Consider the following 20645-nt stretch of genomic DNA (forward strand, 5'->3'; position numbering starts at 1 on the left):
TCCCTTGTGGGAGGTCTTTGATGTCCCTGAGACCTCCACCAGAGAACAGGGGGCAAGCCAACAAGCCTTTGGAGAGCTCACTTCATGGTGCCACACAGCAGCAGGCAGTCACCCCGGACCAGCCACTATTCAGGAAGAGTGCGAGGTCCCCTCGAATAGCAGTAATTACTCCTTGGGCACAACAGATTCCTCTGGCAGTGTGCACCACGCAGTCCAGTATCTCCGGTCCTATGTCCCCATAAGCATATCTCTACTTACCTGCAGTGTGGTACCACTAGTTATACTGGAGTGTGCCTTTGAAGTTGGGGAGTTTCTGAGGGTTCCCCTTTGAACCACAGATGTCTTCCCTAAATTTCAGTCCTGTGTGCCCTGAGGCCATGGAAGGCAGATCTTAATCTTTAGTGGGACCAGGATCTGGATCCAGGAGGCCAAGTGACTAAACTTCTCCCACCAATCTATCTAGCCAGGCCCTCAAATGGCAGAGGTCTGCCATTCCAGTTGTATACCCAAGGTTTATAGCTGTCACTGGGGAATGCACAGATGTGCTCCCCCAGCCTCCAGTATGAACTAGAGTTGAATTAAAAGGGGCACAGTGTGTTTTAGAGCATAGAAATGCCTACTTTCTAGAAATGGCATTTTTAAGTTAATATTGACAAACCCACCTTTACCACAGGGTTTGCCAGAATTAATGCAATGATAAGAAACATCATGAGGCTGCCTCATTGCAATCCACCATTGCAGCTCAGAGTAATGGGAACTTCCCTCATGTTAAGCCATGGGCAAAGCAGCTCTCACAGGCAGTGAATATACACATGGGTAATCTGCACTCCCTGGGCATAAGTGCCATTGTGTTCCCGCATGCCTGCAATGGCAGGCTGGACACATGTTTAAGAACACCATAGGTGCAAGTGCGCACAGCCAGGCCTGATGTGACAGGCTGAACTCATGTTTAAAAACATCATAGGTGCAAGTGCACACACACAGGCCTGCTATGACAGGCCCAGCCCTATTTTATGAAGACCATAGTTGCAAGGGTGCACACACAGGTAAGCACCACTTTCTTACATATGTAGGAAAGGCACACACACTTTCACACTGTAGTGGCACAGGGAAAATGCCCGGAGGCCAAAGACCACTAAAAGAGAATAAGCAAAACCTATGGGGAAAAAGCAAAAAAGTCTGGGGAAACACTACCTCAGCGTATCAGGTCTAACAAGGGGTTTCAAAACAACACTGACAATGGTGGGGCAGGAGGGTTTTTAAAGCAACGCCGACAGAGGGGTTTGGGAGGCTAAAAGCAACATGGACAATGGGGGTGGGAGGACACAATAAGTAACACGGGCAATGGGGGAGTGAGAAGTTATTAAAGCAGCATGAGCAATGGGGTGATGGGATGTATAAGCAACATGGGCAAAGAGGGTGGAAGGGAACAAGCAACTCAGACATCTTGGGGGGGAGAGGGAAAAAGCAACACAAGAAGAAGAAAAAAGAAAAATAGTAACTCACTCACAGCTAATTAAGATGAAACAATCAGTACTTGGTTCGTGCTCCACTCAGAAGAGGAGAAAGTGAAGCCAGCATGAGCTGGACAATTAGTAACCAACTAATAAGAGTGGTGATGAAGCCAACTAATGGTAAGCAATGGGCGGACTCCAGGCCTTTTGTAGTATGCAATAGCTCTTGCATGCATGCTGTCTCAGGCAAGTCCTAACAAGGAAGGTCTGGTAATTTATACAAATGCTGTATTGGCCTCACATACGACAACATTCACACACACATAGCCTTAACTTTAAAATACTCAACATATGAATACAGCATCTACAAAGCAGAAAGAAGATTGCACAGTACTACACATTGCAGTGTTGGGGTGGACACTCCTGTGGCCCAGCTCGTAGCTAGGAGAGTGGACAGGGTGGAAAAGGAGAAAAGCCAATTCAATCTCTCCCTAAACACTGCCACGACTGCTAAATCTTTCTACAGGGTGTGGATCTGCTTATGGGCACATAGGAAAATTGCATACAAATTGGATAACACTTGTACAACTCGTGTAGGGAAGCCCACTAGGCTCCGAAATAGAATGCTTAGATACTTATGCTTGGAAAATTATACAGGACTCCTGTCTTCATGATTGAGATTACGCCTCTGTGACTATACATTCCAGGGCATCAAGCTTAGAACAATTTGTACTGCGGAAGGGCTAAAATATTGCCCACCTTAAAAAATGAGGAATTGCCATGGAAACTATTCCTCATTTGTCTCATATTTCACCCAGAGACTTCACCTGCTTCGAGTTGGGGAAGTCTCTAAGTGTAGCATCACAGATTTACCACAAACATCATAATTAATATTTGGTCATTAACTGTTGTTACCAAATGAATCAGGATTTAAAGAGATCTCGTAGTGAAGCTCTTTTTCTTTTGTCACCAGGAATTCTGTCTGCAGGTCGATTTAAAGAGTTCAAGGAGAAGGAAAAGTGCCCGAACACCAGCAACCATTGGTTCAAATTAGCCACTTCTGCAGCCTCTCCCTCATCTAGTAAACAAATGCTTGCTACTTGCACCTTTGCATAACTTTGGATGCCAGTGTGCAGGGCTGCTGGAGGGATACATCAGCTAGGCTGTTCCATGTATCCCATTCATCCTAGGCCTGGATGCTGTAAACTGACTGGCTTTGGTTCTGCAAGGCCGTAATTAGAGGTTGAGGACAAGGAGGGTGCAGTCTGAAAGCAGAGAACCGGGGAGAAGAAGAGCAGGTGCACCAAGCAGATGGAATAACAAAAACAGGAGGACTAGGTGGATCAGGGAGGAGGAAGACTAGAGGAATGTAGAAGACATCTTGGAGGACCAGGAGTAAGAAGAGGAGGAGGACCATGGTTGAAAGGAGGACCAGTACCACCAGAAGCGGCACCTCTGGTGGACGCAGACTATACCTATAAGGAACACCACAATCAGAGGTCAATATTAAGAGGATTAGGAGCACCAGGACCAGAGGACCAGGTTCAGGAGGGACATGAACTGACGATCACACAGGGCTATTTTAGTGAGGCCTAGTACAGGAGCACTGGGAGGATAAGGCTAGTGAAGACCAGAAGGAAATGGAGGATTGGGACTACCAGGAAGACCATGACAGGACCACCTGGGAGATCAGGAGGACAAGGACCGGAAGCTTCAAGTGGGCGAGGAGGATCAGGATGACAGGATGAGTAGGAGGGCCATTATGATCAGGGGAAGGTGTAGGACCAGGGGCAGCATGACGATCAGGTACAGAATGATCATCAGTAGTTCTGGGCCACCACATCTGGTGGTTTGGACCAGATCCGAACCACCAAGTGAACCAGGACAGGGTCACAATGGGGACGAGGGATGTACGGGCAGGACTAAGAGGGCCTGATGTGATTCTAGACCCCATGTACTAGAGCATGTCATTAGCTACAGAATCTATGCCTCTTATAAAGGATTCTTAGTTAAGCCGAAGCGATGCCCTTTCAGAACCCTCCTCTGCCCTCCATTTTCAGCCAACTGAAAGTCATTACCTGTGCTGAGGTCACCTGGATTGTTTTAGCCGCCGTCCAATCAGGTGCTTCGTGAAGTTAAACATTTGAGATAGCAAAGTGGGCGCAACAAGGCCTGGTTGCAAAAAATAAGTCTCCCAGAGGTGCCCTTTAGGTGATGAGAAGGACATGCTGTTGGTCTTCAGAAGTAAAAAAATAAATCTTGTGAATGCGGTGCCTGAGGGACCGCTAAGGTGTAACATTAGAATAAGCTTCTAATTTTTTAGCGCAAGAAAGTAGCAGAATGTGCCACCTTCCCTCCTCCTAACCCCCACCTTCCCCAGATGCGATTAAGTGTTGATGACCAAACCACTTTCCCAATTAAACATCCTCACTTTAAATGTGGAACAAGCCCTAAGAAAACTGTGTGCAGCGCTAACGAGGTGTGCTAACGAGCTGCAGCCTCCTGGGAGCATACTACGGCAAAAATAATAAAATCGGCGTGTGGAAAAATACAGCACACTTATGAGATTGCTGGTGTCTGTGACATAGTCGTGTACATGTACGAGTATTTTTGTATGTCTGTCATCCATGTCACTTTGTTCCATGTCTTAAGGGTGACTTTTGGTCCTGTTTCCTTTGGTGACATCACACAATAAGGTGGGTTTTGTGGTTTCACTTTTTCCTTTGGCCTACTGGACCCATCATGCTAAGTGATGTTGACTCATCAAGAACTAGTCTACAACTAGCTGACATCCTCCTTACAGATATTAGCCCAGTGTCAGATACGTGTGCTGCCATCTTTGATTATCTCTATAAAGAGGCATTACGAGCGGGCTGTGGGTGTAGGTCTCTTGATACCATTTTGACCTGAAAAAGTGCCTAGAATGGCACTCGTCACTGCCTTATTCTTTGTGCCCTCGCGGTGCCCCCTCCGAATGTAGAAACGTATTCTCTTGTCTCCTGGTTTCTGTGACACGTGGGCCGTCTGAAAGGAAATAGCTTTCCATAAGAGAGGTGCGTTGCATCCTGGGGGTGCGCTATACGATTGTAGGCAGTGACATTTCCTGGAAGCAGAGATCCTTAGGTGGTTTCCACCATCTGCGGCACCCTGCCTGGTTAAGGAGCCATGGCTCCCTGAGAGCTTCATCTATGCACCCTCTCATTACTCCTTTGAGAGTGAAGGGACCCGGCCATCCAGCAGAGGTGGCCCAACAGTACTGTGTTGTAAAATATACATAGCTACACCTGTGGAAGGTGCTTAAGCGCTTCCCTGCAGGGGTGGCACTCTACATCATGCAGGGCATGTGGGTGGAAGGGTGTTGTCTTTACTTTGGTACTGTGCCAGAAGTGTTTAATATCCTGAGTGACGCAGGGGACAGGGCCCATAAGAGGCCTCCCAAGACCTACCTATTTCTGTGAAAGTGTCTCTGATCATGCCACAATTACTCTGAAAATCCCCGTCAAGGTACACCACTGTAAGTGAGTGGGAGAATGAGACGTCCCTGACCTGTTGGTCGGTGTTCGCCAATTGCAACAGGCTTCTAAGGCAGCTAAGGTGGATATTGGACTATTTATCAAAAGTGTAAAAGTACTAATGGAGTTCTACGACTCCCTCGGAAAATGTTATTATACTTTACACAATTCACAAAACATGTGTAATAGCATGCCTGGAAAGTCACACCACGGGCACTATTTCAGGCGTACCACTGCACCCGTCATATGACTTTTTTAAGGCTGACTGTATTCCCTCTGTAACATTGTAGAATTCCGCACAGGGGAAAGGGCAGCTCGCAGAAAAAACGGTTTGCAAAATACTAGTAAGAGACTGGTTCAAGGTTTCGTGGGAAAACTAACCTCCCATTGGTTTATTGTAAGGCTTTTTTTACATGAGGCACATACTCACTTTTTAAAAAGTTGCGCAAATTTCTGTGATGCTGAATTTTGAGAAATGTCATTCATATTACATAAATGGCAATCAGTGGATTTCTGACATTTCTACAACGGAATTAGAGTTTCTTCAGGCACCAATAACCAGTTCCTGATGCAAATGGAATTGTCTCCACATCAGGTCTATGAACGCTGAGAATCTCCTACACAGCAATTGGACCAAATCGAAATTATTCATAACAGGTCAATTCATATTTCCACCTTGTATAAGAAACCCATGCAACACATACAGCGCTAGTTAGGAGTGGGAGAAATTACAAGTTGTTTTGTTGCATAATATACATAATTCTCAGGAGAATATTGCGTTTTTTATGTGCATTACGCATGCAGGGTCATCTGAGTGAAAATTGCCAGGTATTTCCTTGAGTGTAAAAAAAGCCTGTGAGATACTAGCTCGATATATTGCTGATACACTTTCTAAAGTCACGTGGTGAACATTACTACTCCTACACCAGCGACAATCATGCAATTTCACAGCTCCTGCTAAACATTTTCTGCTCCAACCAAGTCTCCCCTGAGTAAAAATTATACAATCAGCAAAGACAAAAGAAAAACTGAAATTTTACAAAATATGAGCAACCCAATAACTTTGATTTATGTGAGATTGCACTTGTGTGAGAAAAACTTTTTATGTCTTTCCTAACTTAGAAAAGGCAGTGTCAGCACAAGCTTCCAGCCCTTTCATGTGCACAGTGCTGATGTTTTCAGGTTCAGTTCAGAATGGCATGTGCTTTCCACAATATATTCGCAGTCAGTCTGGATTTTACTAGTCAGGCCTTGATTCTTGCGCATAGAGGCATTTCTGAAGCAGTCTCACTTTGATATCTATTTAATAATTGTAGACACTAGATTAGAAATACTGTTGGACCAAGATTCGTACATTGTGGGAAAACAAAAGGTGGTGGACAGAAAAGGATTCACTCAGAACCAATGATAATTAATAATTACGCTTGCAGACCTTCCAACTCTCAACATGCCAATGTGAGTCACACGATATCGGCTCTTGTCACACGGTCGTCCAGAGATGAGCTTATATCACACGGTGTGCACACAACTAACTGGAAACCCCTAAAGGGAGCAGCTTACCAGTTGGTTGGGAGCTCTGTGCAGCTTATGTCCATTACGGGGCGTTGAGCCCTCCCAGGACATCGGAAATCAGCCTCAAAACCTTTGTATTTTTTTAGGTGCTGGAGGGGGAGACAGTGAATTGAAAGTGCCTTGAGGTGTTCTAGGCTCATGCCTTGTTCCCTTAAAAGGCCCGCCCTACTTGTCACCCAGTTAAACATTTCTACAGGTTGCCAGGCCTGCTCTAGATAGGATTTGGTTGCACCTTCTTAGCATGCTTGTCTGTGTCATTAATGAAGAGGACCAGAACATGCTAATGAGTCTTGGTCCCACTCCATAAGGAGGGGTGCACTCTGTACTGCTAGACTGTGGTCCCTTTGCATGAGATTGAGTGCAGGCAACCCCAGACATGTTTCTGCTTTACTGGACAGCATCAATGAGTTGTTGTTTAATTCTGTAGGCACATCAAGTGGTACAATCAATTTCTGGGTACATTCATGCCACTATAGGGTGACTCACAAAGAAAATGAGAATTAATGAATGAAAATGCATGAATTAACCTCAACAACAGCCACACTCTGGGTGGCAATCCATTTCCTTGTTTTTTGGTGCAGCGGTTGTGGTTAGACTGCTCGTTTTGGGGCAGGACCAAGACTGATTTCCATGCAGTTGATCAATTCTGTAATGTCACCGACCAGCTAAGCATGATGGAATGGAATGCTACTCCGGGGAATTCTTAGTGACTTAGATGGAGTCAAGATTTTCCATCCATAACTCTGTGGTGGTCTCAGTCAATCTCCCTACAGGGAGGGATATGCAAGACTGGAGTCCCAGCTTGGAGTGCTTGTTAACTTACTTGAGAAACACCTCACCCATGCTTACAGAGGCCGTAAGGTCCCCTCTTCTAAAGGGCAGAAGTAAAGTAGAATCAATCATTGGATTCCAAAAAACCTACAAGTAGGGGTGTGTGAAATTTGTTTCATGTGATGACGTGGTTTGGGGGGATATAACACAAAATTACTCATAATTACGTGACATACAAATCCGTCATTTAGCGATATATTTTAGCATGAAATGCAACTATGTGCCAATTTGTGGTCCATGTATGCATTTCACACAAAAAAAGTGAAAAAAACACAAGTGCTGCTAACAACCAGGGTTCATGATCTGGTTGTTCGCTTCAGTCCCATGTAATAATTTCAGCAAATGGTGGTGTAATTATGCAAAGTGGCATAATAGTGTAATTTGAGGAATTTTGCCTAAGTGTAACACGAACTTGCCAAAATATACAATTTACACTGGCATAATTAAATTTTTCCCAGTCTTACTTACAAGGAGGACACAGTACATATTCTCCACTACTGATGGCTGATGGGCATAATATTCGAGCCATAACCTTGTGAGAACTTTTGTCCCCACAAGTGTCAATTTGTGTGAGAGAGAGATAAAATGGCTGTTTATGTGCTTGTATACATAGTGTACCAGTTTGATGCCTGTCAGGTTGCAGATAAGGGTTGTGTTCTGGGATACCGGGTTCTAGTGTCTCATGAGTGCTGATGTAGTGTGTTCACATCTGTGCTTTTGTGTACAGGGTGTATGCAGTGGTGTGATTTCTGGAGTATGTTATATGTGTATGCAGAAAATATACGACGATACGTGTGGTACATGTTGCCCCTGTATGCTGGTTTCAATGTTGGTGAGATTGTGTGTTTTGATGTGCTCATTATGTATAATTACTAGTATAGGTCTATGTGTATTCTTGTACATTTCGAGTGTGTGTGTGCAGGTGTTATAAGTGTATGCACATCATCTGTACTGATGTACGTGTTGGTGTGATGGTATACATGTTGTATTTGAGTATCGATGTGGGTACAGGTGTGTGAGATGTATGAGTTTGAGGTGGGATGTGGATTAGCACGTCTTTGTGTGGGGACGTCTGTGTATTTTGGTGTAATTTGTGTACACATTGTGTTTTCTGGTGTGTGTATGTTGCGATGTGTTTTGCTGTGTGCTGGTGTGGCCTGACATCCTGGTGCGAGCTGCTTTCTCATGCATGCCGTTGTGAGCGCCTTGTGTGTACATGGTTTGTGCATTGATTGGTACTTTCTGGTGCAATGTGTGGTAGGGGTTTTCTTTTTCAGCACCGCACTGCGGGCACGTGAGTGAAACGTGTTAGAGTGCGGTTTTGTGTGTGTTCTACAGTTGAATTGTGTGTATACACCTGTGTATTATGGCATGTGTGCTTCTGTGGCTGATTTATGTATGTTGCGAGCTTGCCGTTTTTAGCATAATCGTTTGGAGTACAGTGTGTGTGTGGTGGTAAAGGGTTTGTACCCAGTACGCTTCGGTGTAAGTACCATAGCGCGGGATACGTTTGTTTTCGCGTGACTAGCATACTGTGGGCGTCTGTCCTGTGTGTACACGGCGTGTGTTTACTGGCATGTGTGCTGTGTGTGGTGGTCTGGAAGGAGTACAAGCGTGGATGACAGACATTCCGCGTTTGCTGTGTGTCCTGGGCCTCGCATTCTGAATTCTTTGTATAAACACCTAAAACAGCATCTCCGGACCCCCGCGGACTAGGCGCCTCCTCGTCGCCGCACACACCGGAGGTGTGACAGTCACTGGAGAGCTGCCGCTGCTGCAGCCCTTCCTCGTTCTGTCACCTAGTAGGGGGTAGCTGGTGTGCGTGTTTGTGTGGAGGGGGAGAAGAGCCTAAAATATACGCGCTCCAGCTTACGCAGAAGGCAGTGGGGGGGGGGATTGTCACTCCGCGGCAGCAAGAGTCGGATCCGCGAGCCGGTCTTTGTGAGCGTTCGTGTGTGCCGCGTGTCTGCGAGGGCCAGATACCTGCGTGCCAGTCTGCCTTCAACGAGCATGTCTGAAGTACACGTCACACGGGCGACTGTACAGTGTCTGTCTGTCTTTCTGTCTCTCAGTGAGTGCAGCAGTAATGCACTTGTGGCTGTGGATGTACCCTCTCTCAGTGAGTGTGTGTCACGCAAGTTCCCATTGTGGGTATATCAGTGCTTAATTTGTACATAAAAAGGTGCCGGTGCCCAGAGCCTTCCTCTAAACACGCGGTTGCTGCATTTACATGTGCGAGCACGGAACAGTGTACTTCTGAAGTCATCTCGGGCCTCTTCGATCCATTTAGAGCCATTTCCCACCCCTTCAAGTCGCTCTTGCAGCTTTCTGCTTTCAATGTTTGTGACGCTTTTTCGTTTTTCTATTCCTCCGTCTTTCCCATATGTGTCTTTTGCTCGCATAAAATGCTTCAGGCAGAAAAATAAGCGCCGGCCCTCGAAAATAAGTGCCGGTGCTCAGCACCGGAAACAACAAGGACAAATTAAGCACTGGGGTGTTTCGACCTGCTTCTCATTGAGCACCCCTGTGAAATGGCGGTTACAGAGAGGAACACTCACAGTCTCTCGGCGAGTGTCTGTATGTTGTGGCCCGCTGCGGTTACACTTACTGTCTCTCGGTGTGGGGTCCATGCAAGTAACGTGTGGCCATATCCGCCTGCCTGTCAGAGGGTGTTTATATTCTGTGGGTCAGGTGTGGGCGTGCTCCTGTCTCTCCCTCAGTGAGTGTGACTGTAACGTGTTTGGTTTCAGTGTGGTTGCACTACAATGGTTCTCAGTGAGTCTGTGAGGCAAGGCGCTCAATGTTATTTCCGCATCTGTATGACTCTCTATGGGGTGTGTCTGTTCTCTTTGGGCTCCGTGTGGGTGTCTCTCTGTTTTGTGCTACCAGTGTGGTTGCGGCAGTCAGTTTCTTACTGGCTGTGTCAGTAGTCTATTTATCCAAAACTGTTGTGGCGGTCTGTTTCTCAATTACTGTCCGTGAAGAGTGCCCGATGTGGTGGCACCTGTTGTGTCCTCAGTGAGCGTGTCCGTATTCTGTTGTCTCAGTGGGAATGTGCTGGTGCGTTTGTCAGTGATTGTGCCTGCAATTGGCGGTCTGCCAGTCCGTTTCCCTATGGGTGTGGCTGCATTCCGTGGGTCCATAATGGGTGTGCAAGTGGGTCTGTCGCTCTCACTGAGTGGGAATGCATCATGCGGTCTCGGTGTGGGTGTGTGGTCAGCCTTTCAGTGAGTGGGTCTGTGTTGTGATTGTTCAGGGAGAGTCGCCGTCGTGGGACATGGGCAGTCCCTTACACACTATTGATTTTTGATTTCACCAATGACATCTTTAAGCTGGTATTTCCTTACCAATGGTTCAAGGGCCAGATTTACAACCATTAGAGATTGTGACTCGCAATCTGTATTTTTTTTTGCGTGTCGCAATCTTTAATGTACATCAGTGTCTCAGACACTGTTTGCGATTCACAAGTGGGTCACAAGGGACCTACCTCATTAATATTTATGAGTCAGGTTGCAAATTGCGACCCATTTGGGAATGGCCACACTCACAGGGATGGTGGCCAGCTGGGGTCAGCAGAGCACTATGTCTGTGACTGCTTTTTAAATAAAGCAGTATTTTTTTGAATGCAGCCAGTTTTCCTTAAAGGAAAATGGGCTGCATTTCAAAAACAAAAATTAAATGTTTCAGTTTCATTTTTGTTAAGAGTAGGCAGTGGTCCATGGGAAAAAGGAGGATTTCTTCACTGGTCCCTAAGGTGTGGAGTCAATTCATCAGATGTATGTGGTTTCCTACTGTAAAATCAGACTGGACATATGATGGAGAGCCAGGGGCTCCCGTTTTAGGCGACCCCTCTTCGAAGGATCCCAGCACTTGAGCAACTGTGCTGTCTTTTTTCACTAAGGGTAGGTGTAGCAAACCTTCACTTTCCATCACAAAAGTAGCAGGCTTCCTTCGCCTTTAAGACTGTGTGATGTTATATTTAACAAAAATGCATGAGGGTACTTGCGAGACTAAGGACCTGATTTAGAACTTGGTGTAGGGGATACTCCAGCACAAATGTGACGGGTATCCAACAGCTGTAGTACAATCCAATTATATTCCAGTGCTTAATTTGTGCTTATTGTTTCCGGTGCTGAGCACCGGCACTTATTTTTGAGGGCCGGGGCTTATTCTTCTGTCTTAAGCATTTGCTGCCAGAAAAAGACACATATTGGAAAGACAGAGGAAGGGGAAAGAGAAAAGGTGTCACAAAGGGAGAAAGTAGAAAGTTGCTAGCGTGAGCTGAAGGGGCAGGGAGGGGCTGTAAATGGATTAAAGAGGCCAGAAATGGCTTCAGGATTACGCCGCCTCAGTATTACGTGTTCCCACATTTAATGGCAGCAGCCGCGTGTTTTAAGAGGAGAGCTTTGAGCACCGGCACCTTGTTATTTACAAATTAAGCACTGTTTTATCCTATGGAGATTGTACTATGGCGGATGGGATGTCCGTCACATTTGTGAGGGAGAATTCCATCCGCCGAGATCTAAATCAGGGCCTTAATCCAGGTTTGTTGTTGCCCCAGGCTGCATTATGCTTCTTAGTGACAGGAAAAAACAGAGATTGTCCCTGAAGTTACCTAGTGCTGTGGTGTACTTATTTGTTCGCCAGCCACATCTGAATCTACCACTCCTCTACCATCTAGAGCAGACTTGCGTCATTAGCATTGCACAATTTCTGAGCAGAAAATGTATGAATAGATGTAAAGAATAAAACACCAATAATTTAATCAGTTTTTGGCTCTGTTCCATAAGCTATGGTAAAACAAATGACAACTTATTTCAACTGCTACAGTGTTTTTATTGGTCTTCATCAGGCTATAATATTCTCTTCTAGCATGTGTATGCCACAAATAGCTTAATGCCCATAACAGCAGTCTGGAAGCTCAGCCGTTTTATCTTATGACGCTCCCCCTTTAATGAGAGCCTTTCCATGATTATCTTCAATACACACCATGTGAACAGAATGGACTACAAAAATTCATGCTCTTTGGCAACACAGACCTCATACTGTCGGAAATTCAGTAATTCTACCCTTGCTTGATTTCATCACTCCTTGTGTTGCAGGAAATCCCAAGGTTCTGACCATGGCAGCTCACTGATCATCCCCCGCCCCCCTAACACGTTACCCTCGAGCCCCATCTTTCATCTTCAGCAGCCATAATTTCCAGCCACTGTATCATCCTCTGCCTCTCCACCAATCCATTCTTACTTACAGACAGCCTCTAGCAGAAACATTGCTTTATTAGACTTGCCACTCGTCTCATTCTTGCTTAATTGCAAAACTTCAGTCAAGAAAAGTAATAAGTTGATGCGTTGTGTGGAAACATTCACTGGAGGCTTCACACCTCTCCTGCCAGGTAAGTGTGTCCAGGAGCAGCTGATAATTGCATGCTCAAAATAAAAGGAAGGGGGAGATGAAAGGAAGGGAAGAGGAGAGTGGGGTGCCAGAATAAGAAGGCCGAAAAAAAGATAAGGAGAGGAGTGGGGAGAAGAAAAAAAGGGGGAAGAGGAAAGCAGAGGTAAGAGGAGAGAAGAATAGGAGGAGAAAAAAACAGAAACGATGGATGAGGAGAGGAAAACGAAGAGGAAGTAAAGAGAGAAAGATGAAAGGCGAGGGTAGAAAATGTGGTGCAAGAAAGACTGAAAGGATGAGGGGAAGGAAGAGGAAAGGAAGTAGGAAGAAGAAAGAGGAGGGGTGAGAAGAACTGGAGGAGACAATGCAGCGGAAGAGGAGAGTGGGGTCAGAGGAGAGAAAAACTGAAAAGAAGGAAGGCTGGAGAGCAGGGAAAGCCAAGGTAAGATATGAGAAGGGCAGGTGGGGAGCAAGAGAGAAGGCTGAAAGGGTGCAACGAGCCCAGCCGGGAACTGAGGGTGGGTAGCCTATTGGCTTGGACTTTGGTGTCTTGGCCCTGCCCTAGCTTTCTTTGGCTTGGAGGGTCACGAAGCTGCAGGATGAGGAAGCACAGGACTGTGAGGGCCAGCCTTACTTTCCATAGTGTTCACTTTCTGCAGTTCAAGTATCCTTCAGCGACCAACAAGAGGCCGTTTAGACCAGATGCTGAGGGTAAAACAGTCACCTACCTTCGTGATGACATCAGGCGTCAAAGGGGGCGTGACTTTACTTCCGCTATAATGACTCAGCCTCTTTTAAAACGATGAGCAGAGCGGGGGATATGAGAGCAAGAGACAAAGACTTAAGAGAAGACAAAAGTACCGGAGAAGAGGGGAGCAACAGCCACCCCCCCCCCCAAAAAAAAGCTCAAAGTCACCTCCCCTCAACATCTCTTACCTGTGTTCTTATCCGTGCTGTGCTCTGTGACGTGGTCAGGCTGATGCACCCACTCCCCGTTGCACTTAAAGTAGACCTGGGTGGCAGGTGTGGCCTCGCAGGCCAGGGTCACTGGTTTGTTCTTCACAATGTAGACATCACTAGGCTCCACCAGGAAGTGCGGGAGCAGTTCCCCTGAGGCTGATCCAGCTCCGGCTGGGGCTCCGGGGGCCCCAGGTAGTGGGTTGGCAGCCATGGCATTCGGCTGGGCGTCTGTAAACAAAAACAGACAAATAACAGAGATAATGGTCAGCATTAGAGTTGTAGGGGCCAGCATCAATATAATTAATACAGATTCCAATTCAAACGGACAGGATCTGATTGGGAACATTAATTTCGTCACATCTTCTATTTTGACAAGAACCTTTGATAAATATTATGGGTGGTAGAATTGTAAGTTTAAAGTCTTTCAAGAACAATCCAATCAACTAAACGTTTCCTATTCATGAATTGTACATATGTAGAGATTCCAGGGTCAGATCAGCCTTCTCCTACCAAGCATGCTACCCTAACTATGCCAGGAACGCAGGGCTAAAACAGCCTTTACCATTTAGAGATTGTGTCCCTCCAAGGCAAACTAACATATAGAGACAGATAATCCAGGGCCGAAGCAGAACGTCCCCTCCAGACATTCTAGCACACCGCCATAGGGAAATTCTGTCCTACCGATGCATGCTATCATCAGATACTACGAATCAGGGTCCAGATGAGGCTGTTCTGCCCCGGCATCCTACAGCGGAGACAGAAGGAATCTCTGACCCAACTGGCTTACTCCTGGCATAGTGCCATACACATACAGAAAATTAGCTGTTTACGCAGGCCTCCCTTTCCAAGCACCTTTTAAACAGAAACAGGATTCAGAGCCACACCATCCAAAGTCTCACACAGGGGAGGCTCCTTTGCTGTAGCGAAGGAGCGTAGCTCCCCTGGTTGAGCCAGCAGCAGAAAAATAAAACCATAGTCGTTCAGGGAGGGGCGGGGCAGGATTGGGCCACAGGAGGGGGAATGAGGAGAGAGTGTACACCCTAAGTGCACATGTGTGTGTGGCCGGCTGTCTCAGGCTGGCCAAACAGATGTGCACACTTAGGTTTCTCCAGCCCGGCTGTGTTTAACAGCTGGGATGGAGAAACTGCACAGACTCCAGGGCTGTGTCTGAGCAGCAGTTCGAACCACTCAGACCAGTACTGGTGCTGCTTTCATGCTAAGTTTAGCATGAAAGCATTGGCAGGATGGCTGGTGAATCTGTGCTGGTGCCCCAGTGAATGCTGGGACACCACATCAAGGGAACAAGAGCAAGACGGCTGGAGACGGCAGTAAGGCCCGTTTTTTTTTTTTTTAATGTATTTTCCCCTTCCTTCTTTGCCCCCCTTCCCACCCCTCCCCTTCAGATTTGCAGCAGCCTCCGCTGGTCTCACAGGCAGATCTCAAAACACACACAGAGATCACCTGACTTAAGTAGTCGTCAGTCCCAGAGCTGAGCTCTTCTGGGATGAATGCCAAGTATGCTTCTCACTACTGCCCACACATAAAACAGAACAACGCAAAACCTCAGACTGGTGAGCTCAAGATAAATCAAGCCTGTTGACGTCAAGAGAAAAAGGCATGGAGGAGAACCACCAACTCACTCCTCTGGAATTAAACTAACCTCATCTCAGAGCCTGACCATGGTTCCTCTTTTGTAAACCAAGCCTCCATTGTGAATGAACCTCTTCGAACAACCGGTTGATGCTTGCCAATCTCCTACTGTGCACAATAATCATTGTTGTAACAAGATGATCTCAAACCTCTTACCACAAGTCAGTATTGCAAAGAGCCTGAAAGGCAACAGGTGCAGTTTCTATATAACCTGTCCTTAATGAAATACAGGTACAGAGACACCAAAAGCCAACCATCTGCTCTACCCCGGGCATGCTACCGCACTGGGGCAGTCAATCTGAGGGATCCATGTTTTGTTTTTTGCTTATGTCAAGCATGCTACCACTCTGAAAAGTATATCTGCGGGAGTAGGCAGATTGTGGGACGGGGATCACAGGGGCCAGGACCCTCTTTATTTTGTGTGCCCTCCCTTGCCCCACAAAATGACAGGTATCCTGTTGTTGCATTCTAAAAACGTGAACAGACTGACCACTTTCCAAATCAGGCGGTCCCCTGGTAAAAATAGATGTTCAGATGCTGTTTGCAGCCCCTCTCACACTCTCGAGACTCAGGGTCATATAAAACAAATAATTAAAATGTTGCAGTGCCGGGGTTCTGTATTTGTCATAACTAGCATACATACAATTTTTGAGTAAAAAATGGCTTTCTTTTTTAGGTGACTCCCACCTGAAATTGCCTTTGCTTCAATAGCAGTCAATGGGGAAAATACACTCCCTGATTTTTTTCAAAATCTCACATTTTCGTGCTTGAAAATGTAGGCATGTGTGCAACAGTCAGAGGCAGCATTTTAAATGCATGTTACTTTCGGATTCATAGTCACTATCACTGTGCATGTCTACCCTGCACACAATAAGCTGCCTATCCGTTTAGGCGTGTGCCAGCTGTGCGAAGAACGCGTGCGACACTCTGCCCACAAATGGGGAGCAGAGGAGAGCTGGTGGAGGGCTGCCTCCCCAGCATGTGGAGAGAGAATCTGCAGGATGACCTTACAGTGGGCCTACTGGACAGATATCTATGTTCAGTCCGCGTATAAGCCCTGTCACTTGCACACCCAAGTTAAGTAATGCTTATTGAATTTAAATACTGTGTGCTACAAACACAAGAATTAAAATGTTTGTCTTGGAAGAGCTGAATAGGAAAGCAACAGTTTTGCCTCAGGAGTGCATGTTCTGACTCTAGTAAAGAACTTAGCACTATTTTGCTGATTTCTGTCTTGACACAATTTCCACAATTAAGAAAACTTAATCCCTGATGCATTTCATAGTGTAATACAGTTTTCAAGGGGGTTGCCATTTTCGTGCTCCATGACAGAAATATGGTAAATCAAGTTTGTTTAAACGAAGACTTGAACCATTTCTTCATGAAAACTGGGAATGGTAAAGTGTAGAAAAAATTCAGTCACAGCAGCTATACTACGGTGTTGACGTGCATTAGAGTGTTATTAAATGTGGAAATTTCAGAAAGGCAGTTTAGTGAATTAAATGCTTGCATTGACGTCTGTGTGACATCTCAAAGTCATAAGTTGTGATTCCAGACTCCAAACAACACCTTCCATCCTTCTGAGGTCGATAAAATGACTAGCTATAAGATGGGTAACCATACCACAGGTTACGTACAGTGCTTAGAGGTGGCACATTTGTAGTACTCAGCTCTGTACAAAGATATTTTATTGTCAGAGTAGGACTCTAATTAATACCTGCTTACATGTGTGAGAGTCATGTGCTCACTGCCGAACCGTAATATAATGTTGGCTGTGACATAACTGTAATTTCGGACACATTTTGTTTGTCCATGTTATGTTGTGGTGGTACATGGGATACACACAGAATTTGTGCAGTAGTTGCACATTTGATGGAAATGGCAAACTGATATTTAGGCACCAAATCAGCGTTTACTAAAAATGAAATGCTGGTATTTAAGAACAGAATTGTATTTTGTTTCATGAAAGTGCTCATCTTTTGATTTGGATAACTAGGTTTATTATTCCCAAATTAAAAACTTGTGTTAAATAGCAAGATTAACGTATTCTCTTAAACTGAAACCTGGCGTTTGGGCACAAAATCAATATATTAATATATATATTTGTATATCAAATAATTAATTGCGTAATAATGACTACGGGTGTCTGTAACACTTCCCTCTGGCTACAGGTGGAGAGATGTGTGTACATGTCTTATTTTCTTCTAAAAACGAATATGACACTATTATTTGTGTAATAGTGACTTTTGTGTACTTTTGCTACTCTTTTACAAACTAATATATAAAACTATTATTAGTGTAAGAATGACTATTGGTGTCTGCAGCTCTTCACTCTGACCTCAGATTGAGAGGTTTGTTCATTTTTATTATTTTTCTGCTCTGTACTTTAAAAGCACTTTTTCAGTAATAACAAGTGACAATCCAGAAGGGCAGGATGGCGAGGTGTCAAGAAGCAATGCAAATTGAGAAGTGATGAAAGATGCTATCACAAGGATGGGTTGTGTGAAGGTCAATATCGTTTCTGCCTTTTTCACACATAGCACCTTAGTCCTTCTTATAAATGTACCACTTTACCATCATTTTGTCTAAATGTTTTCAGACTAGTGAACATTTAACACCACTGAGTGGTCATCCTTGGTTGTTACTCTATAAAAGTGCTGGGATATTTAAGGACTTCACTTACAGATTTTTAGGAATGTTTGTAAGTTTATCTTAGGTTAGTGCTGTACAAATAACCTAATTTGCTGAATATTTTAAAAACGTACTTAATTGGAGACATCTTTGTGTCCACTAATGGAAGCCAGGCTTGCTCACTCTGTCCAATTCCCGGCCAATAGTTGCCTCCCAGCACTTTCAAAGTTCATGAGCCCCCACTGCGTGAAGTTGACTTCCCAAATGTAATGGAAGCAATTGGGCTTAATTGCTCAGCTGAGATGATATACAAGTCTTGTTAGTTAAGGGCCCAGATGGGGAGGAGGCACCTTTTAGACTGGAAAATAAATGGCAAAAGAGAGAGGTAGAGGCTAAATGCTAAGGTAAGTGGGTGGCCAGGCATGGCCCTTCTCGACTCAGCATCTGCAGACTGTTATCGCCACTCTCCCCCCGTCCTCCCTGGGCTAGCAATGTGGAGAATGTGCACCTATAGTTTACTGCGGTTGCCAGCCACATACGTCATTCAGTGGCTTAATCAGCTCTGGTCTGCACTTGTCAACCCCCGCCAGTGTGTTGTACAGTGTAGGGGAGTGGTGCAGCAGCTAATATTGTGAGCTGTCCGCTAAACAGTTGCAGCATGCACCCTCACCTGCCAGGGCCTCTGACCTGATCTAGAAGCTTGACCAGAGTCTGCATTCTGCACGACTACTGCAGCAAATCTAGTCCACTCGTCACAGCCACAGGCCTCCTTGATCTGGCTGTCAGCCGTCAGTCAAGAAGCGTGGCAGGAGAGACCGAAGGACCTATAATTAGGCTGCCCATGGATCCTGACCGCCACCTCCCCAGCAGTGGGCTGCTCGCTCCCAAGTCTTGCCCTCCCTGCTTTCAGCTGATTCCTTGCTTCTGAGATTGGAGCTGGAAAGCTAGATACATCTGGACCAAGTTGAGGACCACCATACTGTGAGTTACATATACCAGTAATTGCTGCCCACAACCAGGCCAGGTGAAGTGATGCCTCAGTGGTTTACCACCACGTTTTGCTTTTCTATGATTCTCTGAGTCTGGCTGCGCTCTGTTTTAGCCTCCATCCCATGCCTTTCTTGAAGCTAAATGTGATTAAACCTGATTGTAAGCATTGCAGATTAGCCAGTGAACATGATTCCTCTGTATCTGTGTCATACAGAATCATGTTTGTGAACCAACAGAGGCTTTAAAAACATCTACTGATAGTAGTGTGGTCATAACCAGCATTAATTTTTTAGGAGAAGGGCTTATTTTGCATCCTCAGAATTTAACCTAGAGCAAGACAGAGATGGAAGAAAGGGAGAAAGCAGGTTGAAAAAGAAATTGCAAGTGTGAAATAACAAGACAGGAAGCGCAGGGAGATGAAAGAAAGAGGCATGAAGTAAAATCACCACTAAGCGGCCTCGATATTAGAGAAACCCAAAATTTGGCAGCTCTAGGGCAGGCTGATAAGAAGATCTTTGGTCCCATGCTCTTATTTTTTAACAAACACAACTGGTAAGGGAATAGTAAGTGATCTTGAAACCTTTCACAAAATGTATGTCCAGCCTCATGTATTCTGGTGCTCATGTAAAGCTCTCTAATACCTTGGTTTGAGATTGTGCTATAAAAAAACTGCAAAAAGATGGTAATCCAATTTAGTGCAAATAATAGTGGATGCACTTTTTGTTCAATATTGCTTATAAAATCTAAAATAATCCTCCAGTCATCTGTCCTAGCAGACTTCACGATCCACATCTGTGTACAGTGATAACTGTTTCACATTCATATAATAAGTCCTTTTGTAGGTTTCAATCTTAAAATTAATTTTGTTTGTTCATCGGGTAAATGATTTGTTAATTTCAACTGTTTCCCAGGAAAGGATATAGATATCTGAAATTCACTGGGAGTAGAAACCACGTGACCATAAGTGAATCATTTGGATACTTGAATGCCATTGAATGCGAACAACACTACTAAATTGATAATGAATGTGATGTGAAATTAACAGATCATTCACCTGATGAACCTGCTGATGATGCCTGATGGTGCATGTGTGTATTAGGTACGGAACGCTATTTCTTCACATATGGTTAGAATTTAGTTGGTGGTGTAACACAAAGCAAATAAATAAATAAAATCATCCTGCAGCTACAATGCTTGTGCTTCCTGACATATTCTCTAGGAAAGTATTCCTGGTTTCTGTAAGATACTGCTGCTTTGTTTTAGTAAGTTTCTTGTAAAACAATGTAGAATAGTATTCCTGAGTTTATCGCAACATCCTATTGATAATTTCTGAAAGGTCCAAGGTATAATTTAGTTTTCGATCAGAATCTCTACAGATAAAAGTCTACTTGACAAAATATTGTAGCCAAAAGATCGACTACAGAAATATTTTGAAGGTCGGTAAGAGTGTATTGACTATGCTTAACTCCACATAGAGGTATCTTGATGGTTTATATAACATGGCATTCCTAATTTTTTAGGTATTTACATTGCATCAATTATTGCTACGTATAATTTTTCTTAAATTTACATACATATCCCTTTGTACAGATTCCAGTCCTAATTTCCAGATGTCTTTCTTCCTTTGTCCAGGCATCCCTGCAGCCTCTGCTTT

At 44.9% G+C, this 20645-nt stretch overlaps 1 protein-coding gene across 2 annotated transcripts in view; it reads right to left on the bottom strand.

Moving 5' to 3' along the window:
- Nucleotides 1-20645, bottom strand: part of UNC5A (unc-5 netrin receptor A) — a 902953-nt gene that overhangs the window by 447946 nt on the left and 434362 nt on the right. For both annotated transcript variants that reach the window (XM_069244554.1, XM_069244553.1), the window contains exon 2: nucleotides 13697-13948. In XM_069244554.1, the coding sequence (XP_069100655.1) occupies nucleotides 13697-13948 (252 nt within the window). The remainder of the gene's footprint in view (nucleotides 1-13696; nucleotides 13949-20645) is intronic.

The sequence above is a fragment of the Pleurodeles waltl genome, chromosome 7, assembly GCF_031143425.1.
Source record: "Pleurodeles waltl isolate 20211129_DDA chromosome 7, aPleWal1.hap1.20221129, whole genome shotgun sequence".
Classification (NCBI taxonomy): Eukaryota; Metazoa; Chordata; class Amphibia; order Caudata; family Salamandridae; genus Pleurodeles; species Pleurodeles waltl.